This window comes from Coturnix japonica, chromosome 12 (assembly GCF_001577835.2).
Source record: "Coturnix japonica isolate 7356 chromosome 12, Coturnix japonica 2.1, whole genome shotgun sequence".
Lineage (NCBI taxonomy): Eukaryota > Metazoa > Chordata > Aves > Galliformes > Phasianidae > Coturnix > Coturnix japonica.
This window is the reverse complement of record NC_029527.1, coordinates 10450506-10477684: the sequence shown is the minus strand read 5'-3', so window position 1 is coordinate 10477684 and position 27179 is coordinate 10450506. Positions and strand designations below refer to the sequence as shown.

General features: G+C 42.0%; 1 protein-coding gene across 1 annotated transcript in view; it reads right to left on the bottom strand.

Moving 5' to 3' along the window:
• PTPRG (protein tyrosine phosphatase receptor type G) overlaps nt 1-27179 on the bottom strand; it is a 370232-nt gene that overhangs the window by 103063 nt on the left and 239990 nt on the right. Inside the window, exon 6 of the mRNA XM_015875220.2 lies at nt 4157-4223. Within this exon, the coding sequence (XP_015730706.1) occupies nt 4157-4223 (67 nt within the window). The remainder of the gene's footprint in view (nt 1-4156; nt 4224-27179) is intronic.

Below are 27179 nucleotides of genomic sequence, written 5' to 3'. Positions count from 1 at the left end.
ACTTTTGACAAGGAAGGGAATAAGAGCCCCATTTCTGTGACATTAATAGAAGCTTTTCTGCTGCGGTAATTTATTTGTGTTTTGCTAATAACTTTGTGCTGATCCATGTAGATTCTTGGTGACAGACAGAGAGAACAGCACAGTGTGACAGAACATGCTTGCCATCAGCATGAAAGGTTTGCCATGAGCCTGTGGTGCAATGGGACTGAGCAGAGCACCTGGGTCCAGGCTGGGAGAAAGCAGGAATTGCCTTCTATGAGAAGACTCATTTCAATGCCTTTCAGGCAGCTGGTAGGAACAAGGGAAAACCATCTCTAAGAGGCTTACATACAAAACAGTACCAAAAAGGGCAAGCTGAAGACACTGGAGGCGGGCAAAAGGGATGTTGGTGTTTTAGCAGCTCCACCCTGTTGGTGCTCCTCTGGGATACTGCTAGAATGTGTGGCAGATAAAAGCCTCTGTAGCTATTTTAATGCAAATCAACAGTGTAAGACATAACCTGGTACTTCATGTTCTGGTTCCCACAGGGGCTCTCTCTGAGTGAGGCCTGGGAGCCACCTGGCTCCTCACACAGCTACAGCTCTGCCTGCTCAGCAGCACAAGGAAGAGTGAGGAGCAGGAAGGGGCTGGGGGCACCCAGCTGAGCACACCCGCACCAAAACAGGGGCAGCTTTGTAGCATCACGACCAGGCTGTGTGTCCTTACTCAACAGCCTGCCCTCACCTGGGGTGCTCCATCCCAGCAGCACCAGCATAGCTGGGGGCTTTTCTGCCAGCTTGTACGATGAGAACAACATCTCAATAGCTGAAATACACCCCCAGTGGTTGCAATGGAAAGACACTGTCACGCTAGCATCAGAAAACATGCACCATGCTGCCTGAGCTCCATCCCCACCGCAGTGAGGACAGTGCACTCCTGTGAGCCCTCGGCAGCCCTGCGGCATGGACTGCAGCACGAGAGCAGCAGGGCCCTGGCTGGCAGGAGGTGTGACTAACCCTTGGCAGAGCACAGAACAGAAAGCAATTTTAAAATCATCAACAGGCAGCTGACAGCTCTGAAAAGAACCTCCTTGTCGTTCGTGTGCCTTTACAATGCTCTGTGAGGGCGGACGCGGGAGTTTGGGAGCAGTGGAGCGATGGGAACGCTCTATTCAGCGGGAGGATGTGAGACAAGCCCCAAAGCTTATCACTGATCCAAACACTGTTCGAGTGTATGGGACCACTGTGGTTTTCCTTCCAGCTAGGAAAACTTTGTATGGTTGCTCATGTAAAGCTAAGCTTGATGTGACATTAAGATTCTAGAAAATTATGCCTGGAGATGAGGAAATAAAGTGAACTCTGAGTTGCCACTAAGCCTGTATTGATTTTTATGCGTACGTTTCTCTGTCATTGTTACTGAGCTGGTGACACTGTGAAGGGCGCAATTATTTATGTTCCATCAAATTAGTAAGTAAGTCAAATCCCTGACGAAATTTCAAGCAAAAAAAAATGCTTTCACTTTTTGCAGAAAGTCCTTCTGACATTTAAATTGTCTTCTTACCCCTGGAAGGGCACTTGAAAATACAGAATTTAATAGAAAAACTGAAAAGTTATGCAAGAAAAATGATAAATGAGATCAAAGTTCCTCGGTAGCACCTTTATATGTAACTGAGGGTTATCTGAGCTGCTGCCATCACAGGGACAGAGTGGAGTTTATGGTGGAGAGTTCACACTTATGGACAATCCTTCTAGCAAAGCCCAAGTCAGCAAGGATGGTCTATTGGTCAGAGGGAGGGAGATGGAAAAAGAAGAAAATCTTACTTAAATAGGCATGTTGCAATAAGATACATGGCAGGAGCAATGTCAAGGGGCTGATGTTCTCTCCAGCCAGAGGATGCATAAACACAGTCTAATTTAAAAGCAAGGTAGTTATCTCAGCATTCATAGGCATTCCTGACTTCTCAACATAAGGATATGACTCTGTATTGTGATGACCACCTAAAAATAATGTGGGAATGGAAATATTATAGAATACAAAGAAACTTAAGGGTTCCATTTTGCCTTTCTCCAACTTCTTTTGTCAAATCCTTGCTTGACTCAACCACTCTGTTCAAAACCCACAGTTTTCCAATGTATTTCAGCCAAAAAGTCCATTGCTGCCCTAAGGTCCCAGATGAATGCGGCCAAATGGAATACAGGAAAAGTCTTCTAATATAAATTCATAAAGATGTGCTCACAGAAGATATAAGTAAATTACATCACGAAAAGAAAGATGTCTGGAATAAAAGCTCACATCTTTACTACTATTCTAGATAATCAGATTAAAAGAGAGATACGACATAAGAATTCTTTACTGAAGCATTCCTTCAATAATTTAAGTAAAAGAGAACAATTTCTCTGAGCAAGTACTTTGTAGGAGGAAATTCCCTTACTTTACCCACAAAAAGAGACTTAAAAAAGGCCTTTAATCAGAGCCTTTGAAACAGGAAGGAAAGCAAGATTTTCCTCTTTTTCTTCCTTAATGTTTTTAAAAGGAAACTAGCTATTGAAATATATCAAGCGATTTCCTCTTCTTGAAACACTATTACCCTTCTGTGCATTGTGAGCAAAACAAAAATAAACGCCTTTTATCCACCCAGATTTTGCTGTGGGTAGGCAGCGCCAAGACGGACTAATCATTATGTGGTCAAGAAATCACAGCCTTGGGACTGTGTCACATCTTACCCAAACGATTATTTTTGGGAATGGAATAATACTTTCAGGAGGCACTGGTGTGATTACCCACCACTGGCTATTTCAGCTGCAGTGGTGAGGAGCAAGAGACAGAGCACAAAATATGATGAGACGGTTAAAAGGGTGCAGAACTTTGTGGAGGGTGGAGTGGCTTGAAATAGAATGCAGGTGGCTACGAAGAGATCTCGGTCCAGTTAAATGGCAGCTTGACTTCAATGTCAAATTACACAGCCACTGAAAAAATCTTTGCAGTCCAACTGGTCCTTGCTTTACTTTCGCCAGCTTGTTTCATTACCCACTGGGAACTGGATAATAACATCTATTTTTGTGGAAAGCAACAGTGTTTTTTGGGTCATGTGTGTTGTTTTTATTTCACAGCACAACACTGCAATTTATGAACAGGAAACCCACAGAAAATTCTCAGAATGAAGAACTGCATGGTATGTTATCATTTAACCCCTGTTTTTCACTTCCATTGGATTTATTAGTGTCCCCAGCTGCAGTGTTAAATGACTCTGAAAGTAGAGCAATTAATCCAAAATCCTATTTGTTTTAATCTAACACTGTCGACTAGTTTCAGGTTTGCAGTCAAGAGAAAAAAATGTTTGTTAAGCTCTACAGCACTAGCTAATGTCTAAAGACAATCCTCTGAAAAAGTGCAAAGATGTTTTATCACAGCACTATAGATGGGACGGAGATTTATTAGAGTACCTAATACCATTCCAGCAGACGCCTTTTGAATTACAATGAGATTATTAAAACTTTACAAATCATTATATTAAAACCTGACAAGAGTACTTTTGGAACTGGAGCATCTTGGTGTCGTCGCTAATGATGCATTACCTGTGATAAGGCTTCGGTAGAATTACTAAGTAAAAATTGGTTATAAAAGTATAAAATATATTAATATTTATTTCAGTACCTGCTATAAGTTCAAGGATAATAGGTTTATATGCATCAGAACAGTCGAATGATCGTATTTATGTCAGCATTAGAAAGATGTTCGTCTGCTGCAAAGTTTAATTAATTTTCACAGATAGTTAATTTTCTGTTTCATTATCAGCTCCCTAAATTTGAAAGACAAATAATTTATAAACAAACAGAAACTTCAGAGAGGAATATTTTTAGAGCAAACTGAAGATAAATAGCAGGAGTGAAGTACTAATACGAATGATATATTGTAGTGGGTTTTGATTGATAACTTACGCATTGTAGAGCACTGACTGAAAAGAAACAGATTGTTTACTGTTAGCCCCAACCCATTTTCAGGTAACAAATGGCTCTGGTCTTTACCAATCAAATAATGGCTGTAATGCCCTTAGACATCAGTGAATGAGGAATGTGCAGGCTCACCGTGTCCTCCTATGGGTGACCTGATCCTTTAAGGACAACATTCCTGCCCTTCTCCCCTTCCCAGCAAGAATAAAGTTTAAGCAGCTACTTACCATGATGTACGACGCCCTTCAACCCATGGATAATGGGATCCAGTGCAGAATTGTCCCTCTGACTGACCTACATGCAAAGGATACAGGATTGGTTACATCTATTCTGGCATCAGACAGAACAGTCTCAGTTTAATCTTCTGAAGAGAGGAAAAAAAGATGTTATCTAACAAGCTGCTTAGTTCTTGCATGTACAACGGTTCCTCACCAAATGCCAAAGATACACAGTATAATCAAATGAAGTAAGGAAGGTTAAACCAGAAGGCGGCATTTTCTGAATTCATTAAAACATTAGCAGCATTATTACCCAGCAAAGCCTAAAGACAGAGATCTGCTATCTGTCTGGCAGCTTCTCCTTTCCTAGATGAAAACTGATGTTATAAACAGAAGTTACCCAAGAAGAATCCACCAGTACAGGAATAAATCTGGTGACATCTCTGCCATTAGTAAAGCTGGACCCCTCTCAGCCATAACAGCTGGGCCCTGACATTACTACTCATCTACCTGCAACACTGCCGAGGCATTTACAACCAGTAATGCATTTTTTAATTCCTTTTTTAACTGTTTGCATTTTCAGAGGCTTTGGAGGAATAACTTACAATGTCTGTAAACGTGTCCCATTACCCAAAGTACTTCCTAATTCACTTCTGTGAAGTAAATTCAGCATGTACGTCATTCAGGAATTACTTCTGTCTCTTATTTTTTGCCCCCAGTCAGTATCAGAAACCTGAGCACCATTATTGGACAGATTGCTCCCAATGAGGAAACAAATCAACTGCAAAATGGCTCCTGTGCTTTCCTGCTTGCCCATGATCTCACATCGAGAAGAAAAACAGAGTTTAATCACTTTCTGTCCAGATTTTGACATATGAAGGAAGGAGTGGAGCTAGAAGAAGAAAACCACAAGAGGAACTTGTGCCCAGCAGGGAACAAGCCTTCAGTGTGAAGCACAGAACTGGCCCGGAGCGTGGCTGCAGGATGAGGGCATCACTGACTGCAGCACATACAGAAATGTGTTACTGTAAGAAAAGTGTGAGTATGGTTTTTCCCATTATTTTCCCTCACTGCTAATAATAAATCCTAGAAGTGTCATTATCTTTTTAGCCAACTGCATTAGGAAGAACAAACAAGCAAAAAAAAGTCTCCAAACCAGCACACCCCAACTTTCTTCAGTTTATTTGGCCTTTGAAATACACTAACATGTTCATGACACATTCTTGTGTTCGTTTCCAAACAAAAATGTTTGTTTTCTTTTGGTGTTTTAAATGGAAATTGAAGATCCTTTTCTCATCACAGTACTTCTATACTCACAACGATCAGGTAGGGCAAGATCTGCAATAAAATTATGAAAAAAGCAGCAGTAGCTTTGAAATATATACAGCTTAGATGTTACTGGCAATAATATTATTAGGCCCAAAGGCTGTAAGCTCTTTGAAGCATGAACTTTTATATGCCCAAAGGGGTGCTCTGTACACTTTGGACTCTGTATAAATAATAATCACAGTACACTGAACCCAATGACCCACTTTGTAGGTTCTGTCTGGCTTCTGGCAAATCAACAGTAAACACTTTAAAAATGCAGAGCTGTTGGAAGACACGTTCTTGCATCTTTTCCATTTATTTGGGTTTCTCCAAGCCCCAGCCACCAACAATAAAGAGAAAGCAGCAGTGGATCTGAACAATGCTTCGTTTATTGCTGTTTAACTGTACATTGTACAGAGTTTTATTTTGATTGCTTTGTTTTCATCTCTCATGACAGCTACCACCAGTTCAAAGAAAGCAAATAGATGGAAAGAAACCTAAAGGTTAAAATCGTTCCTATTGGGATTTTCTGTCAAAGTAGATCAATTCTTAACCTCAACCTTGGCAGCACCCCTCTAATCTGCTGAGGTGGTGTGCCTGTATAGATCTAAGCAATCTTTTGGATAACATACTCTGCAAATATGTTGTGCTCTCCAATAGCATGAAATCGAGAGTCACGTTACTTCTCTGGGGGTGGGAAAGCATATGCTGCATGCATCTGTAATCATGTTTTCTCTGAGGGTATGGGGAGTGGGATCTCACGTTTCTCTAAGACTCCCAGGCAAACAAGTGCCACTCGGGGAGACTGCAGTTCAGACTTGCTTGGGATGTAATCTTGTTTTCCTTGCAGATGCTTTTCTCCCTTTTTTAACCTTTACTTACGCACTGCTCTCCCACATCTCACTACAGCCTTTTCAGGATCTTGGCAAGGCCATTCAAAAAGTGCTAAAAAGTTTCCTCGTTTTGTGGAATGGTTCAGGCTTCAGAGCAAAACTTTTCTTACATCTTTTTTTTCTCAAGATCTGAAAAGAACATTCCTTGGATTTCCTCCCCTCTCCTTTTTTTTTTTTTTTTTTTTTTTTTTTTTTTTTTTTTTTTTTTTTTTTTTTTTTTTTTTTTTTCTATTTGTGTTCATAGAAAAAAAATAAGCAGGGTTTTGAAACCCAGAATGTCAAACTCTATCCCAAGTGCTGTATGTCTGTGGTTTAACTGGCCTGGAGCTACCATGCTGGTTGAGATCAGAGATTCAGCCCATACAAGGATCCTGTCTCTGAAAACAGCTGAGACATAAAAGGAAGGCAAAGGAAAAAGAAGGAAAAAAGAACAAGTCTACTACCACCATTTTTTTTCACATATAATGTGTTAAGGCAGTGTATTTCTTATTATCTTGTGAATAGATTCAAAAGGACAGCATGGATTAATGGGACAGATGGAAAAGCTACCTGAAATTGCCCTAAGATACTCCCAGCACCTCTACCACTAATGTTGTTTCCTGAAGATGATGCATTCATTCAAAGCAAACACTCTATAGGTCTGCAGTAAACAAAATAAATAACAATTACTTGTATCATTTGTAATAACAATGCCTGCAATCCTCTTCAGCAGAAATAAATGGGTAACTCTCATGCTAAGTGCAGGGGAAAATAAACATGGGAATATCATTAAGCACTTTCCTATGCTAAGAGAGCTCTCCCCACAGGGTAAATATGGGATGAAGATGACACGAGGAAGCCCAGACTCCTTGTTTATCATACCCTTTGGGTGACTCCGATACCTGGTGCACGTGTCATTCTGGTACAATGAACAGCTCTCTGTTAAGGCAATGAATAAAACAAGCACTTGCAATGTAGGAAAAGGTCGTGCACAAGTGACCCCATTCTGCAGTCATAAAACAGAGACGTTCTTCAAGCAAAGGCATGGTGGAAATCATTACCCTAGACAGGCTGCATTTACTTACAGCTCCTGCACCTAATGCGGGCACTGAAAAATGATTCATTCCTCAGTTAACAACAAGGTTGATCAGTCACGAACTCTATTGACAAGAGCGTTAACACCTTTCAGCAGCACGACCTGCCGTCCCCTGCTCGCTGCTCCCAGAGCTGGCAGGGCAGGAACAGAAGCAGGGCAGGAGCTGGGCACTTCCTCAGGATAATGCTATCAATACCCAAAGAAGAAAGTCCAAAGGAAAATGCAGAGCAGGAGTGTGACAAGACAGGGGGCTGCTGATGCCAGCATGGTGTCAAGCCATAACATGTGGAAACAGACTTTGCAAGGCAAGGTACTACCACAGAAAGCCCCGCAGTACTGAGCTCACTGTGAGTTAAAAAGCAAATAAAAAAAGCAACCTCGATAGAAAACACATGGGGAATAAAAACCCCCACAAAACAAACCAGCAACAAAGACAGTTCACATTCTCTGTCACTCTTTCCCTGTTACGAAGCTGATGCTCACTGCTCGTCTGATTATGCTATGGAACAAACCCAGAAAGTATTGAAGTCTCTGATTTCACAAAAAAATCTGTGACCACGTGTTTTACAATTTGAAACGTGTACTAAATTCATAGGTGAACCACAGCCTGTCTTAACGCTGGAAGCAGTTCAATCAAGCAGGAAAAACAAATGTCAGGCAAAAATGTGGAGTTTACAATGACTTAAGGAGAAACAATGAATAAATAAAAATCAGAGGAACCTCCAACTGAGCACTGAGGCAGTTAAAAGGCCACACGGCTACCCCAGATCTAGCTTTAGAGAGCTCTGTCCAGAAGGAAAGTGTCCCTCCAACTCCCCCCAGTCCCCATTGCTTTGGGAGCCTCACCAAAACCAGGTTACCTTCCCACCAAGCAATGCGCTGTAGGCCGAGTGAGCAAAGCTCTCTAATGATCACTGGTACCTTGCAAAAAAGTAGGTGAATACTAATAGCCTGAACAGCTCAGAAGTCAGGAGTACAATGTTCAGTTAAACATATACTTAAATGGGTCTACTGGATTGAAGAAAAGGGTGTGGAGGAAAAAAGAACAGAAGAAAAACCTTCCATTCTAAGTGATATGAAATACAAATTTCTCCCTCATTTCCAATGAAAAAAAAAAATCTGGCATTTAGACTTATTAAACTGTCATAAATTTGCAGCAACTGCTTTCAAGCTCATTAAATGGGTTCACAGACAGTACTGCAAAGCATCTCAAAGCAAAGGAGAACGCCATAGCCGGCTATATTGAAAGGTGAAATGACATGCATTTTGTGCGAGTCAGAGGAAAATGAATGGCAACAATTTTGTGATACACTACCTGAGCCTTTCCCCTCAGAATAGTGATATAATTTACTTTTCTCTCCCACTGCAACATTTGGCCCTTGACTTGGAAACTAAATCTTCAATCTATCAAGCCTTACCCATCTGCTAAGTAAAATGGCCAAGACAATCTGCATGCCTTGAATTCGATATAGCCAGCTGCTCCCAGAGCGCGGTGGCATTAACATCCAGAGACCATCCTCTTGTGCTGTAAAGGATGGCGTCTGCCAAGGATGAATGACTGCATACTTAACAGTGGCAGCTGAAGCCAGTGACAATGGCTGACACGGAGAGATGCCAATGTGTCAAACTCTACTTTCAATTACAATAGTGAAAGTCAGGGGCAATATTCCCTCTCACTGCATGCCTTCAGCTCCCATTCAGCTCATGGTTAAGATGTGCAGCTCGCTAGTCAAATACTCGTGTCTCTGAACACACTGTACAAACAGCTAAGGAAAAAAGAAAAAACAAAACTACTATAAATTAACTGGGTTGCAGAGATTAAATTGTCCTATAAGGTTTCAGGACAATCAACATGGTTAAACAACTTATTCCCTTATCAGCGCGGTACTGTTGGACAGATGCCAGTCCTCAACCTCTGTGCTACCATACCTGATTTGCACTGGATAGAGCAGAAATGTGTAGAATTCCAGTAATGCAAACATTATCTCACAGTGTGAACATATTTTAACATTACAGCAAAAAAATTACAAAAAATTCAAGATAGTCACCGACAAAAGAAATGTTTCTCAAAAGGAAGATAGTCGGCATATTGCTGGTGAAAGTCTTCATATTCTTTCTTGCCTCTGGGGTCGAATTATTTTACAGCCAGCTAATAGGCTGAGTACTCCTAGTCCTTCTGAACAATCACGCCTTATCCCTGCACTGGTCTGCAGCAGTAAAAAGGATACACATCCTGGCTTAGCGGAACGCACCCTTTTGCTCTGCACACAGCCCATTGTCTCACCTCTCTCTGCTCTCCCTTTTGAAGTCCACATTGTAAAATCTGGCCATGGATAAATATTTAATTTCTCAGATACTTTTGAATAAGAGGAAGTGAAATATTTCAGATGGATCTGGAATGTGGATGAGCTGATATAAAAGAGTTTACATGTACTTTGCTTTGAAATTCAGTGGGAAATATTTATTAGGACTTTTGCTGGGAGAAATGATGGGTGAAAAGGGATAGAGGACAAAGCTGCAGCACGCTGAGTTATCCGTGGAGGCAAGAAAATGCCTACAGAGCTCCCAGCACAATGACAGGGTAGATTTGGTGCTCTCAATTTTTCACTCTCACAGGCACCAAATGATCCAAAAACGATCCATTCCTGCTCCTCCACAGATGATATTTTCTTCCATTCAGCCCTCTCTCCCATATGCTGTGATTGCGCATCTCCCATAAGAGTTGATGCAAAAGGACAAACCTGGCCGAGAGCCCACAGCCTCATGGAGGTGAGCTGGGAGCCAGAAAGCATCCGCTGCGTAACGAGTGAACTGCCCAAAGTGTGTCCTGCAGAATGTCTTCATAAGGGAAAACATGAAATGGAAGCAGCCCCCTTAATACTTCAAACTGCTGGTCATGTGTAAAATCAGAGAGAAAACAGGTACCCAGGCAAGTTGTGACACTGAACCTTATGCAGGCACATGCACTATTTCACACAGACAGTGCCATGACCTTTGATTTTTTATTTATATGTGTATTAGAGCTGCGCTTGCCTTTGCCCACAGCAACTGATTTCAGGATCAGTGATCTGAAGGCAAATTCTGTTGGGTTAAATCTGGGTTTTGGCTTTCAGGTGTTAATAACCCTGATGTGAATGAAAATATACTGAAGACACAGAGGTGCAGATGCTGGCAGAGGGGATGTTGCTGGATGTTTCATTGACTGTGTTGTTTGAAAAGAGGGGGGGAAAGTTAATGAGTCTTCCAATGATTATTTTAAATAGAATAATGGGTGCACATTGATCCTTCTAGCTAATTCCACTTTGAATAATACATCATTCTGACTGAAAGCTTGCTAGTGATGTATTAACTTCATATTTCAGCACAGCTTTGGAGGGTGTCTACAGTGAGATATTAACTAGCAGTGCCAAAGAGAAAGCTGCACTTCAGAAAAAAGAAAAAAAAAGAAGTCCAAAATGGCTTTAAAAGCTATTGAGCTGACTTTGGGGTCAGGTGTTCTGGCTGCCCCCCATCTTCGTTTGAGTGCAACTCAGCCACTTGTGATGGATGCAACCACAGCTCCTCTTGACCTCAGCTGGCTTTGAACCAGCTGCATGTGGTCCCGAGGGAGTTTCAGACATCCTTGGACAAGAATGGGACAAACCAGGCTGTAGATTAGCAGCGTATGTTTTCTCTGTCCTCTCACTACTCAGAGGCTGAGTCAGTTTTGCTCAGCTCAGTTTATGTGCATGCTGGGTTTCTTTTCTAGCAGCCAGAAGCATTCATCAGGCTTTGCAGTGACTGGTGGGTGCACCTGGCTGAGCAATGCTTACAGCCTGCCCCCAAACATTACCTCCATTCACTACCACAAGGGTTGCAACATCCAGGATGGTAAAAAGACAGACAGCAATGCACTTTCTTTTTCTAAGCCACTCCCATACCTACTTTGACTCACACCAGCGATAAGGTAGACTTGTAGGCATTAATTTCACCAAAGCATTCTTGCACTTCAAAAGCACAACACAGCTAATTTACTTTAAGTGAATAGAACATTCAATTAACAAATTGTTGAAAGATCTTAATAAGCATATATCTAAGAAAAAAAAACAACAAGAACCAAAAGATACGCGCAGCCCAAAAGCACAATCTGATTAAGAGCAATAGAATATTGAAGACACCAAGCTCTATAAAAGACAAAAATGTAATTGCAGCACAGAGGCAAGACAGCTTCAGCAGCAGATTCTCAAAGCCAAGAAAGCTTGATTGATAGACTGTACCATCTGCAGCTGCGCAAAAAAAAAGGCAAGAGTGGCTGTAAGTTTATTTAAAGCAATTTTGGTGCACTGAGCCTACTTGTTCTCCTCTGAGAAAATAATATGATTTCTTCATAGAGCATGTAAGTCTACTTATTTAAGCAGTAGTGTGCAAGATCTCTCAATCCTACCAGCAGTTCAGCTGGAAAAATGACACACCGGGGGGTAACATTTTATCAGGATGGAGCCTATTTCATAAAAACTGCCATCAGTTATAAACTGCTCTCACCATCCGAGTTAAAGAAAACAAAAAAGTAAAAAAAAAAAAGTAAAGTTTGGTCTGCTTTAGAGTTCCCCCAACCTGCCCTGTTTATAGGAGTTCTTAGGTGAAAAAATAATAATCACTGCGACCTAAAGGAAGGAAGAAAATGGAATGGTGTCGTGAGCACTACAGGCCAGATCGGCACACAGCACCCACTCCTTGGGAAACAGCTTCACATGTTTGGAAAGGCTCTGCTCAGAACTGTGGAACCAAGAAGGGCAGACAGATAGCCTGCATTTCCTTCTGCTCCTGGATTGAGTCTGGGAGAAACGTGCAAATATGAAAGAAAAAAAAAAACAAACGTTCAGTTTTGTTGTTCCCCTCTGAAAATAAAACAAATCTCGGTTGGCTACACCAGAAAATAAAATATGCTGGGCAAAATGTGTAGAGTGGAAGGGAACAGCTCAGATGGACATTTCTAATGCCAGCATTTTGCAGGAGCCTGTAATATAATTGCTCCAGCTAAGCTTGCCTCGGACACAGCAGAGATTTCCAGCCTTTTTCCTCTCTTCCAGCCACCAAAGGATTTTGGTGACTGAGGTCACAGTAATCTCCCCTTTAAAATGAAGAAAAGGATTTGTCTCAGCCTCCCAACATCTCTCTTTCATTCTACATGAAAAGTGCCCATTTTCCTCTCTCTGGTTGTTGCCCTCAGCTCATTTCCCCATGACTGCAGCAGCAGCTCTCTCCAGCCCGCCAGCACCAGATGACTCAAGCCGGCATCTATGAGTCACAAACACAAAGGATGCAGAAATGTCAATTAAGTTACACAGCCACTTCCCCAATGACAACCACACCTCAGTTCACAATTAGATTAGAAAACCAGTGAAAACAAACCGTCGTAGGGCAGAATTTTTATCTCCTGCTCGGAAACACGAAACTCCAGCGTGGTTCTCTTGTCGCTCCTTTTGGCTCAATTTAAGTAGGCTGGTGTGATCTGATCCCTGAAACTCATGCAGGAGCTACAACAAATTTCCTTTCCTACATCTAATGAAGCTGTGGGCTGGGAGTCTTTGTGGTGCGAGAACCCAATTTTAGACCAGTGGTGATCATTAATAGCTTTCCAGCATAGGAGAAGAAGTGAGTCTGTCAACTGTAATATAGTTTTGCTCCCTCTGAAGCAAGTTCTTGGGTTTTTTTTTCCTCATCTTATGTAAATTTTCAATGCCTTTTAACTTTGTGCAGATGCGTGCAGCTTTTCAAAATGCCAGGCCCTCGTTCCGTTCAGTACTGGCGGTACCCAAGGTAGAAAGCACCAGCTCATCCTCAGCATTTCTCTCACACCTCCGCTCTCATTTCTGAGCCACCTCCCTCTCCCATCGCCCACCTGCCACATCCTCCTCGCTCCTTCTTCCCACCCGGGGAGCTGTTTCTGTCTCCTCCAACATTACAGCGTCTCCTCTTCCCAAACTGTTCCAGATCACCCCCTCAAGATCCCTCACACAGTTCTACCGTCTCTCCTTTCCTCTTCCTGCACCATCAAGAAATCCCTGTGTCTCTTCCCAGATATCTTTGCATAGAGGACATGAAGCAGCCTGGTCAGCAAGCGGGCTAGGCCCAAGGAAACTAGCATTACAGCAAAAAGGGCACAGTGCCTACCTGCAGAACTGCCAAGGGCACCTCTGCTGGAGGGCAGGAGGTGGAGGTGCACCCAGAGACATCCCTGAGCCAGGATGGGTGCCAGCAGCAGAACCCCAAGGGGAAGTAGTCCTCCCCTTAATCTTCTTTAAACCACTGAACTAAGAATGGCAGGATGTGGCCCTCACTTTTCATCTCAGCTGCTTCTACGCTACTCATGTTCCTGAAGCATCAGAAGTATAACTCAGAAAACCCATCTTATTTCACTGGTGTTACCCTACACACAACAGCAAGGATCATATGTCAAGCTGTTTGTTTTTCACTTGGTTAGAATGACCCAACAACTCACTCGGTTCCTTACAAAAACATTTCAACAAGTACCATGGCTTGTGCTGAGAGGAAATGGGGAAATTATTGTGAAGGGGAAAAAAAAAGCACTTCGAATACAAGTGCATTAAAAGCCTGGGAAACATTGAGTTTGTGGCAGCAGTTTCTTCCTCTTGAAATACAAAGAAACACAAAAACTAACATGACATGTACGCTTGTTTCAAGATGTTCTACATTTCAGCAGTGGCAAAGTGAATGCTGTTCAATCATGGCAAGTAGGTGAGTCTTAAAGCCACAGAACTCCTCAGGATGCTCTACCCTTCATGCCTCTGCTCCACGGGCTCCTTACAGCTTTGTGGAGCTTCTGCCGAGTGTGACCCAGACATGGAGGGGGGTCCTCATGCTCTGCCTCTGATCAGAGGGCCCTCCTCCTGCACAGGAAGAAGCTTCAAAATTGCCAGAATCTCAAATTCTCAGGTAAAGGTTTGAGAGAAGAAATCAAATCCAAGTGAATGCGATTTAAAACAAAACTTAAAACGTGGTTAGAACAAAAGGTGCTCTTTTCACAAGTTGAGTCTGACCCAGAGTAATGGAGAAGCTTCCTACAGGCAGACATACACAGGAATGCTCTCAGGAAGTCTTCATCTCCTCTCCTCTCCCACACTCTCTAAGTCTGCTTGCCAGAGTACCAACCTTTTATTTTTAGCTGTTTACCTTCCTCGGGGCTTTACCTCCTGAGTGTCCACAGGCCATGTATGCTGGCCATCATCCTACTACCAACACTGTGAGCAGTCAGCTGGGCTACCTGACTCCCAGCACGTGCTTCAGTCATGATCCCAATTTCGGTACCTACCTCTAGAAAATAATCTCATCTCTCTTCTCAAAACGTGTGAGGATGCACAGTCCTATGATGGCACCACCATTGTATGATGACCTATGACTGACACCACGAGCTGTGTTAGGCTCTCCCCTGCCAAATACTTGAGCTGGAATGGAGCAAGGTTCAAAGTCAATGCTCTGTGAAAGCAGTCCTCAGAGGACTGCAGAGGGTTATGTTCACTGCCAGGCTGCGCAGACAATTCTTTCCCAAATAACAAAGACCCAACACAGTTTACATCCTAGTTCAGCTGTAACATGCACACGAACAGCACTGCACCAACAGCTGCTGTGAGGATCAAAGGCTTCCCAGAGCTGCATGCTGTAACATTACCTGCTCTCTATACACTGCTCTGTAATCCCAATGCAACAACAGAATCTTAGAATCACTCAGGTTGGAAAAGACTACTGACATCACCAAGCCTAAACTGAACCCATCCCCACTGATCACATCCCTCATTGTCACATCTCCATGGTTCATGGGCACCTCCAGGCATGGTGACTCCACCACCTCCCTGGGCAGCCTGTGCCAAAGCCTCACCACTTTCTGAAAGTAAGTTTTTCATAATATCCAACCTGAACCTTCCCTGGCATAACTTAAAGTCATTATCTCTCATCCTAGGACACAACTGCATTTGTACTCTATGTTTGGATTTATGGGGGGACGGACGGACGGATGGACAGCAAGCATTTAAACATACGCCATATTAAGGAAGGCATAATAAATCTTCTATTTTTTTAACAGAAAAACCTGGTTATATGCCTCAGATGCAAAACAAGCAGACGTCAGAAGAAAGTCGGTCTCTCCTAAAAGGCAGACAAAGGCCGGGCACTTATGACATGAATGCAGCATTAAAAAAATTGTTTCTGACACAAGAACAGCTGACAGAGATAATCTCTGCAGCTCAGCATGAATTTATACAGCCTTTCAGCAACTCTATTAGACAGGTGTGGTAGCAGCCAGCTGTACTGCAGGCACAAAGCAAGTTTCTGCAGAACCTGAGTGCCCATATGGCCCCGCAGCACTTCGAGGCGGTGCCACCTGCCCAGGCATCACCCCCTTCTCCCATTGCCATCTGTCCATGGAGAGGTATCCAGACCTTCTTGAGGAGCAGTGCAAAGCAGGTCTTGATAACAAGTACAGACTCAGAAATGATGATGTCTTCATCCGCAACAGGGAGACCATCAAACAGCTCCACCTGCACAGGTCTAGCAGCCAGCTCTGCTCTGGCCTTTAATTCACTGCCCAAGTTATGAGAAGAGGCAAGTCTAGGCACAAGGTAGGGAGGGCTGTGTGCTATTATGGAACACAAGTGTGATAGTTGAAATATCATATGGCTCTGTAGATATGTGGCGCAGCAGAAAGAACCAGTTTGCTTAGCTGTATCACTGGTAATGAGTTGGTAAAAGGAGAGCCCAAAGATTCACCTCAAGTTTCATATGACTGGTATGCATGCTGGGGGAGTTTTTTACACTGCCTGTTTACCTGAGATGGGAACTACCTGCTCATGCCTCCCTTGAAATGCAGCAATGCAGCAGGACAGAAAAGCATGTGTTTGTAGCAGCTTAGAGGCAAAATGCAGAAATAAATTCTTTGAAGAATGATGGATGTAGTCTAATCATGTTTCACACAAGAGCATTTCAAATTACATGAGGTGTTTTTATAGGATCGGAATATGATAAAGAAGGTCTGCAAGGTGGCAGTGGAGGTGAGGGGAGGAGTAAGAAAACTTTACATTGGCTGCTACTAATATATGGGCATGTAGATGGTACCCTACAAATCACAGATGAATCACACAAAGCTTCATTGTTAGGGCTATGGAGCTATGCTTTCTAATCAACCCTTACCCATACAGCTGCTTTTAAATATTGACCTGGTGGCATGATCCTGAGGGAGAATATTTATCACAAGGGGTGATTTAATTCAATCATCCCAATTCCTGCATAATGAGATCCTATTTCTCCTAGACCCCAGAAAGCAGTAACTTAAGTGAAGCTTACAGATCAGCTAATATATTTACAGCCTTAAAATAACACGAGACACTATAAAATACACTGAGATTCAAAGTTAATCTGTTTTAGCAATATTCTTGCAGCAAGCGAAGATGAATTTTACGCTGAAAAAAATCCATTCTATCCAAAGCAAGACTGAGCTTTGTAATAACCAAGCTGCTTTCTAATGTGGTACATCATTTCACATTACTCACAAAGAACAGTTTGCCAAATCCGTGGTTCAGCTTCATTTGATACAGTACGCACGTGGCAAAACCCCACGCCTTCTTTCAGATAATCTCACTTAGTTTTGATAATGACTGCCTCACGATGTGTTTGTGATGCATAGAAATCGTACAGTTACGATCAGCAGCTAAATACTTGTGGATTGTATCAGCCCAGCAGCTTTCCTTTGGCTTCTCAGCCCTCTCAATGCTGCAAAACACTGCAAGCTCATAGGAGAAATCCTGCTCCATCTTGCAAACCTCTGCAAACTCACTGTTAGAAGTGCTGTGAACAGATTTAAGCAATCTTTGTTTAACACAGACTTCAATTTTCAGCACAGAAGACTGTGATTGGCATTCCTGACTCATCTATCTCCAGTAGAGCTTAATGCTCATAAAAGCACATCCCAGCTTGTTTGCTGGTTTTGTTCAGAGAGCTCTGATTAAGCGCACCTGAAGTTAAAACAAAGGAGAGTTTAGTATTACTCAAACTGGAGCCATTTAGCTCCTTCCAAACCCCCCGTCTCTGCTGGATTAACGCGCTTTCAGTGAGCATCAGAGGTAAGAAGACATCTGAACACAACTAAAAAGGATTCCCAGGTTTACCCACCCTCAGCTCCGCCCTATGAACTTGAGGATTTCTGATTTAGATTCACAGGAGGTATAACATCAGATAGGAGGATTACTCTGGGCAAGCCGCCATCTCAGCCGCAGAATTATTTTGGGGGGTGATACACCATCAGCATTATCAGTTAAGCCATCAGCCATACATATAAATGCCTACCTCTAAAAAGACATAAAGAAAGAGACCAGAGCCTAGACTCTGATTTACTTTCATTGCCTTTCTTTGACCCCTGGAAAGAAAACCCTCGATACCCATCTCTCCCATAGCTGTCCTGCAGCACAGACACTGGAGATGACAAAAAGCAGCAACAATTCGACCCTCCGGCAGGAACCTGAACACTGCATTTGCAGCCATTTACATGGGGTTGTAACTGAATCACTGAGAGGTTTTTTAATGCTTGCTTGCTCTGCATTATGTGCAACATAAAGGAATGATATAGGAACCTGTATGTATCAGTGGTAATAACTGGGGTAATACTGGGGTGGGCAGCACCTTCCTGCTCCCAGCCTCACTTTTCCACTTCCATGCTTCCCCAGCACATGGAGCCTAGGCAAAACTGCCTGACTCTGCAGCTGGACCTGCTCTGTGACTTGGTGAGGGCAAGATTAAGATGGCGAGGGAACTGCCTCACTGACTGCACAGAAACGACATGTTCCATTTATTTGCACAATGCGAGCCCTAAGTGATTCCTACATCTCAAAGCAACCCATTAACAACGAGAGACTTTGTGAATGGAGTATCTGGGTAAACACTTCAAACAAATATATAAATTATGCATTGTCGGTATACTTTTCCACCTTAGGGACCAGACTGAAACGAGACTAAAGAATTATGTTTTATTTGTATTAAAAATGTATTAGCTGCTGTCCGAGCAGGTTTTCTAGAACATTTGGTATGCTACCCAGGAAATTCTGTCTGAAGCTTGCATTGTTTATTATTGCCAATAGTAGGAGAAACTTGGCACTGCTGTATCTGAGAACTACAGTAATAATTCTTCAGGCAGAACAGCTTAAATTTAATCAGAATAACTTTTCCTTCTGAGCCAGGAGATCTAAAGGCAAAGGGAGTCTCAATTTTACCCATCTATTTTATATATTCAGCCTTTACAACCAATCTCTTTTATGGTACAAAGTGAAACTCAGCAATCATTTATGAATGGATCCCACACTCTTACTTACTATGTGCCTTAACACTAACTGGTAACCAGAGACACCACAGCTCCATGGAAGACAGAGAGGATGAAAACTAGTGCTGCTTTTCCAAGGGCAACATCCAGCGGGACTGTGCCTCACATGGACCTGAGGGCTGGATGCATTTAAGGAAAGAATAAATGTAGTACTTAGGGACATGGTTTAGCAGGTGGTATTGGTGGCAGGTAGATGGTTGCACTAGATGATCTTAGAGGCCTTTCCCAGCCTTAATGATTCTCTGATTCTAAGTTCCTGGATCTCTTTGCCTACGACCCTAGCATGTAAACCACCCGTACTTGCTCAGTCCTCTGAGAGACAAATGGGGTCGGTGCCCTGGATGGCTGCGGAGGACGGACTTTGCAGAAGAACAAATTGAATTAAATTTAAAAAAGAGGTAGGCAGAGAGACATAAAAAATGATCTTCCCGGAATCCAGGCTGAATGTTTAACAAGAAGGAGAAAACAGAGTTATTCAGAAGCAGCTGCTGTGTTTGGGAGAGAGGAGAAGGGAAAGGAGATGAACGTACAGCTTTATTTCTCCACCAACTCTGTAACTAAGACCAATTCTTGCAAAACTCTCCAAAGGCTTGGAGAGCAAAAACAGATGCTTTATTTCCAACCTCTCTCCCTTTTTCTTAAACAAAAAGGTCAAGTCAGAACGCACCAGCTTGGGAACGTGTGAGAAAGATGGAGGATGAAGCAGTCGCTGCAGAGATGAGAAAGGTTACTTGCAGGGAAGAAAACAAGGCAGGTTTAATGGCTTCTCAGTGCTCCAAGACACAAAGAGAGACTCCACAAGGAGCTGGTGTCCCCCCCAAAGAACTCACCAGAGGCTGTGGTCCTCACGCTCTGCCCCAGCCCTGCTGGCATCCTGCCCCAGCAGTGTCTGAAGAAATGCCAAAGTGACACAGCAACAAAGCACACCAGAGAAAAATGCAAAAGGCATTGCTGCAGTTAGGGAACTAATTTGTTTTTTAGTCTAATGGTTATAATCAGCACACTTCCTGAGTATCAATCATCCTGAACCACAGAGGGGGTGAGATTATAGAGTGACGACTGTAATTTTTACATATTAGACATCCAAGTGTCATTTTCAGGAGCCTGGTAATGAAAACTCCAGGAGATATTTTTCTATCAATTTCAAGATTTTTTTTATTTATTATTATATTTTTTTCTGCTTGACTACAAAATTATCTTATTTTTTTAAGGCAGGCTATTTTTAAATCACAGTGAAGTAAATTACTGCACTTCAGATGCTGACATTCGACACTAAATAGTTCCTACGCTGACTCCACTTTGGAACATCAAGGGCGAGGGAAAGGAAAGAGAGACAAACAGAAATGCAGATATGGGCTGATCGAGTTCTTAGGGCAAGTTACTCAAACAAAACCACTAAAAAATAAGGGGACAATTATGAAAATTAGGGCTAACAAATTGGTATGTAATTTAATGAAGCAAGTTAATAACGGCATCCCACTTGGGATTAATCACAATATATGAATCAATTAATAAGCATTGGGAAGCAAAAAAGCTGCGCGTCAAAATCATTTACAATGCTGTAAACTGAAGGATAGTGATCCTGACATTCAGACGAACATTAAGCTAGAAGAGCACAGAGACCAATTCCCCATGCAAAGCACACAACCAGCTCACATTAATGGTTACAACAGATCGTTCAAGATACTGAGAAGAGACCCCATAAAACACACTGAAAGTGTTTCTCAGATGTGCAGGTTTGCACTGCTTTGGGGTCCGAGTCCTCTCAACTGCAAAGAAAGTTTACAGTTCCCTCCTAGCATCAGCCATTGTGATCTTCCTATTGAAAAGAAAAAGTAACAGAATGTGATCCATCACGAAAACCAAAAGTCACCCAGCAGCACAGTGCAACCGGGAGCTGCCCTCAGCAGACCAGGGAAGCAGCAGCACAGGTTATGAGACCCGGCAGTTAAGAAAGCATTTATAGTCCACTCAGGGAAAAATTATCTAATTTTCGTCTTCAGTGTTCCAGACACTCTGGAAACAGCATTTCTTTCTCTATATGAACCTGAAATCAAAAACAAAAGTCAAAGTCTATCTGTGCACTTCGGTATTTCACCCTGTTTCACAAAGAACCATATGACATCACTTTCTGTACAGACCATGTTCCCTAAAGCTTAGCCTGATAAAAAGACTGTCATTGAGAGTACTGCATTTTGGCGTCATCTGACACAAAGTGGGGCTTCCTGCTCTTCTGCCTCAGTGGCAAATGCCATGAGTTCATGAAGCTGCAGAGAAGAAGGAACAGGAAGGCGATCGCCTGGGCACTGCAGAAGATGAGCGCACATAAGGTAGATTATCCTACACCACACAGTCAGCCTGTGGATAGAAAAGTTTCAACACAGCAGGTTGCAGCCATCATGATCTAGAGACTGCAAATGCCTCTTGGCAGAACACAGGCAAGCAGAAGCAGAACGATGTGTTTGCTTCCAAGAACGATCTGTTTCAGCCGCCCTGTCAGTCTGTCTGCCTCCGGATCCAGCCCCCCTTTCGCTCACACATTTGTACTTGTTCCTCCAAGCACGCCTGCTCCGATGTTCAGGCTGCTGTGTGAACACCTCTGCTCTTAGCAGCCTTGTGCTTGGCCACATGGGCTTCTTCTCACGAGTAAGGCACGGCAAATGTGCAGCCACGTGAATGAGCAAGCATGGTGCTCTGCAAACCGAGAGCAACTTGGCTCCTGTTTGTACGAGATGTGAGCTAGGGATTACCAGGAGCCCAGGCTCAGTAGAGACCCCAGAAGGAAAAGTACTTTCCAGTGCTTGTGTCAGTCAACAGAAAGTTTCACAGAATCAGAGAATGATTTGAGTTGGAAGGGACCCCTAAAGGCCTTCTGGTCCAACTCTCCCTCAATACACAGGGACACCTACAGCTCTATCAGGTGCTCAGAGCCCATCCAGCCTGACCCTGGCTGTCTCCAAGGATGGGGCATCCACCACCTCTCCGGGCAACCTGTGTCACTGCTTCTTTGCTCTTATTTGCAGTACTGCAGCAGCCTGCTCCTCAGATAACAGCCTGTGGAGTCTGTACATCTCCAGGCTTGGACAGGTGTTTGCTTAATACTCTCAAGAGTCAGGCCACAAATTTATGTCCTAAAATAAAGGGTGAAGAAACCTATTACAGAATCCTCTTTTACTGTGGAACAAAATATGAAAAATGACAAAACTGCACAAAGGTATGAAGCAGAGCAAGGATAAAGCCTTGTTAGGCACTTGAAAGTCAGCGAGCACCAGAACTGAAACTGGCTATATATTTACTTCTTCAGTCACAGAGCTATTCCCCATCTGTTCTCCCCTGCCTTTCTTCCTTTACATAAAATATTCAAAAATATTCAAATTTCTCAAAGTTTCAAGAGAGGTTGAAACAAAACAGAAATCTGAACATGCAGATTCTGGATTTCAGTTTAAAAAGACTTTTTGTTTTCTTTAATTGAAAGATAGAACACATTCATTTAGAAACAAACATTTCCCTTGAACTTTTGCCTTCTAGCCATACCCAGCTTCCACTCAATGGAGTTTCAATGCATGTTCTCAGATCAGCACGGGCACTGACTGTTAGGCACCCAAAGTTACAAGTTTTGGCTATGGAGACCACTCTGGAGGCTGTTCGATGCCATTCACACTCTGAACTCAACCCAAATCTAGCAGGCTCTAAGAAATCCTTATAAATTTATATTTAAATCCTCCACAATGCAAAGTAACTGTCATGTTTTGATAGGTTTATCTCCATCTATTTACTGGAAAGTTGGGTGAGTATTTCTCTGCTCCAGGAATGATTCCTATTGCTGTGCATCAGTTGTATTGCACAAGGTGTTCCTTGGAAAAACGTGTTCTCTCTGCTCTACAGACTCTGCCTGCTCACATTTGCTCAACTCTTATACTTTGGGGTACATACTTCCTCCCTTGATTTATTACTCTTCGACTATTCAAAGGCCCTAGTACTGCTCTTATTAGTAATGACTAGTAGCTTTAAAAAGCTGCAGTGATTCACAGATACTCGGAAACTCTACTTCAGTGGGTAAGAACATATTTCAGATTGTTTTGCTCATCTTCTGTTCCACAGAGGGTTACTAATATGTATGCATGCACTTTGACAAATACAAATTACACTTTCAAAAGGCACTGAATAAATAGCTCCAGCCTACATGCATTTTCATTTTATGAAGATAATTAAAAAAACCCACCCTGTACTAATTACTAAATAATACTGGTAATCAATAATAATAGTTTTATTATTCATAAGCTACTATTAATAAAATACCAGGAGTTCTACTGTAACCATTAAACGAATTAATACTGTAATTTAATTTTAAGGTCTTTACATGTATCTGAAGTCTATTAAAATAAATGAAAAGCCTCTCAATAACTCTGGGTGATGCCCTGCATGTTAACGATGCTACATGTTATTTGAGCTACTGCAAATCACCTTTAAGATATTGCCTAAACACCAAAGCACTGATTATGATTCATGTAGGTGGACATAATAATGTTTCAGGGAAAGGGCACATTTCCTCTTCATTCTCATTTTTGAAATTAAGTTTTGCTCAGACTTTCAAGAAGTGCTGCAAGAAGGAAGATGTAAAATTAGGGCACTGCTAAGGGACAATGAGATCCTGGTTAGGTTATTCAAATATATGAGATATGAGAGATATGGCTATCCAAATAGCAACAGCATTTAAAGCAGCTGGACACTGAATATACTAGAGACAGTTATAAACAAGGAAGATGGGGGAAAAAAAGCAGTTTCTAGGGTAGTTAGAAATTGAATTCTATTATTTGAGAACCACACAAAAAGGGGCATATTTGTGTCGGATATTCAACAACTCTGACGGTGTTCCACCGATTTATGCTGCATTTAGCTCATTTAGGCCCTGTGAAAAGCAAGTTAATGATTGGTTTTATGAAGCACACCAAGAACTACTATCAAAAATCTTACAAAAGCAGAGCCACAATTACTATTTCTGTTTGTTTCACCGAAGAGCAAATCTCTCCATACATAAGCTAGTAGCAAGTATAAAGACATTTACACACAAATAACAGCCATCTATAAAAGTTAAGTGCTACACATATTCTTCAACAACCTTAATATTGGAAAAGAGAAACAAAATTGCTTCCCAGAAAAAGACCTGTAAACTTTTGATGTTTATACCACGTATCCCTGAAAACACCGTTAACTCCATATTTGCTCCCAAGCAGCTAATTATCTTTAAAAATCCAGCCCTGTACTGCTAAAGCTCATGAGTGATCGAGGTATCAACATCACTCATCATTAGGAAGATAATTTTAATGATGAAAGCATTGCTACAAGTTACTTTTAAATTCATTTTTACTTTGATTTCTTTAGAGATGATTTGTTTGAGTACCTGAGATACAGCAACTAAGCACTGATGGTTTTCTTCGCAAATCATAAAATAGATTTATAGGCCATCCCTGCAGGAACAAGAATTCCATCACCTCCTCCTGAATTTCTGAGCTATCGAATATTTGATGGGCGCTTAGGGAATCAGTATTGTGTCTTTTCACAGCAGTAATCAAAGAATGAAGTATTCTCTGTTGTAATGAATCTACCGCAGGCCCAAAAGATGAATATTTCAAATGTAAAAGCAATATGTTTGTTTTGAACACATTTAAGTTTGGCTTTAATAAAGCAAGTAGTGAAGTGTGCAATGAATTATATTGCTAGATGGTTAAAACCGGGCCGTGCAATATTTCTGAATGCATTTAATCCAAGTAACTATTCATTTTAAATGTGACTTATAAATATATATTACATGAATGTGTATGAATGGATGATTCAGGAAACAGAGAGAGATTTAGGCCTTCACTTCCACTCCTGGCTTGCTTCAAAACCAGCTCAGCCTGACAATTAACTGAGGCCTGGAGCCAGAATATTATTAAGAATGAGCTGAACCTTGCTGGGCTGAAATTACACAACCACACGAACTATTCAAGTTAGGAGCTGTTAAATCAAGACTGAAATGTCCTGCTGGGTTGGGACTTCAACCTGTCTTGGTGGATGGGTAGGCCTTGCCAATTAATCTCATCACTGCAGCATTAACAGCTCTGCAAATCCAGAAGCCTTAAGTAAAGACAAAGAAGATGCTGCTGGCTGCAAATAACAGACAGGAAGTTATGAGTCTTCCACCAGCACTGGTTGCACCTTGAGATGCACTATGTAACACCAATGCTGACAGGTCCAGTTCTGACAAGCATGTCAGCAGGCAAAGAGAACTCGTGGGCATAACCTTTTCTCCCCAAAACATTCTGATCTTTGTATAAAAAACACAAACAAGATTTCTTTAACAATAACCAAAAAAATCCCAACACAAGCATTTTTTGGCTTACATTGCTGTGTTGCATTTTGATTCCTTCTTGAACTACAGCGAGTGTTTTCCATAACAATTTTCACTTCAAGGAAAAACTTCTTCTTCCACAGATTCCTTGGCCCTTAGTGAAGAACATTTATGGGTCTGAATGACCATTGTACCTCCTGGCATCAGCAGAATGGAGCTCCTTTTTCCTATTTCAGCTTGTTCCAGCTGAACAGCTTTTAACATAATTTGCCCCAAAAGAGATAAGAGGTGCCTAAGTCACTTTGCTACTCTGTCACATACCTGTGAACTTGTGGCCTCCCTGAGCACAAGAGGTTCCTGAGAAGAACAGCACAGCATGGTCAGTGTTTTCTCTGCTTGCTGTTTGTGTTTTGCACAGTGAGGCACTTCATTTTGCCCCAAATACAGAACAAGAATTTTCATTGGAGCTGAATCATCTGCTGCTTCATTATTTGCTGCATGTACAATATTCCCCAGCACACTGCTTAAAGTGATGCTATGGTCAGAAAAGGGTCCATGTATCCTTGGAGCCTTTTCCTCAACACACCTTTTTACTTTAAAACTTGCACACCAGTGCATAAATCAGCTTTCAGAACCTGGTTAGAGATTTCAAACCAGCAAAACATTTTCAAATTGAAAATACCTGCAGCAGAATCCCCACAGCTCCTTCATGTGACACCCTCTGAGTGTCTGCCCACAATGAAGTACTCAGATGTGAGCTTACAGAAGTTTGCAAACACAAGCATTGTTTCCCAGTTTTAGCTAGTAATGTTCTTCATTTGTCAGGTCAACTGACCTGCAGCATGCGAACAAAAAGAGAATTTATCAACAGAATTTACAATGAAAGCAAAGAGAAAAGCACAGATGTGATTAGCAGCAATTACAGTATAGTTCCAAGGGCTTCAATTATCCAAGTTCAGAACCAACATGCTTTACCTGGAAATTGCCCTTGAAACAGTGAATTCAAAATGGAAAATTCTTATACAGTCTAAGTTAAATTATTTAAAAACCAGGAAAGAGGGTTCTTAATTATTTAATGTTTCACCAATAATTATACAGTTCAGTATAATGTTCACTCACTAAAGAACCTGATTTTCAAGGGAACATTTGTGAACGTCAGTCAAACAAAACGCGCCTGCCAGACCCTGAATTCAGTCAGTGCAGTGCCCATTCATTCCAACACAGCATTAACACATTAGTCAAAATCCAAGTCTTGACTCAGGGGCAAACCCAGCCAACAATTTCTACATTAAAATGTTTATGAGGAAAAGCACGCCCAATTCAGAGTTCTTATATATTTGTACAAAAAGAAAACCAACAAAACAGTGTGCCCTGTATCATTGCATTATTTTAAATGTTGTATTCCAAATAACTGTGTTAGAGATGGGGCTGTAGATATGGAAAACAGCAGACTATGAAAACAGTACTCAGGAAGTTTATCAAACTGCTTATCAAAATAAGGACATGAACATCTTAGGGACAGTTAATAATCCTAAGCACAAAATCTTTACTTCCATGGGACAAGCTCTGGCCTCATGATGGGCAGTTCCCACACTGAGTGCCCCACACCTGTCATAGGGTCAGAATATGCACATGCCCCTTGAGAATGGGGGCTCTGGGCTCTGCACATCTTCCCTGGCAGCCTTCTGTCTTGGAGCAGAGCTACCCAGAAGGAATATCTGATAAACTCAGGTTTAATGGCACGTTGCTGATTTATCATTTCAACCCAGAGGCAACAAACTGAAAAAGAAAAAAAAAAAAAAAAAAAGGAAGAAAACCATTTCCTTTCAGCCACAAACTGACTTGTCGCTGGGTCACTTTGCCAAGGAATTACCTGACTCCCATCACTCTGGAAGAGAACAGACTCTTTATCAGTAATGGCTTCAGATTTCACGGCTCCTGGAGCAGAGGAGCCCAGTTGCACCATCATCAGGACTTTACAGCCCAATGTCCTGTGGCCTGCAGGGCTAGAACTGATGAAAAGTATAGATTTCTGCTTCTCTCGGGGGACCGACGAACTCGGT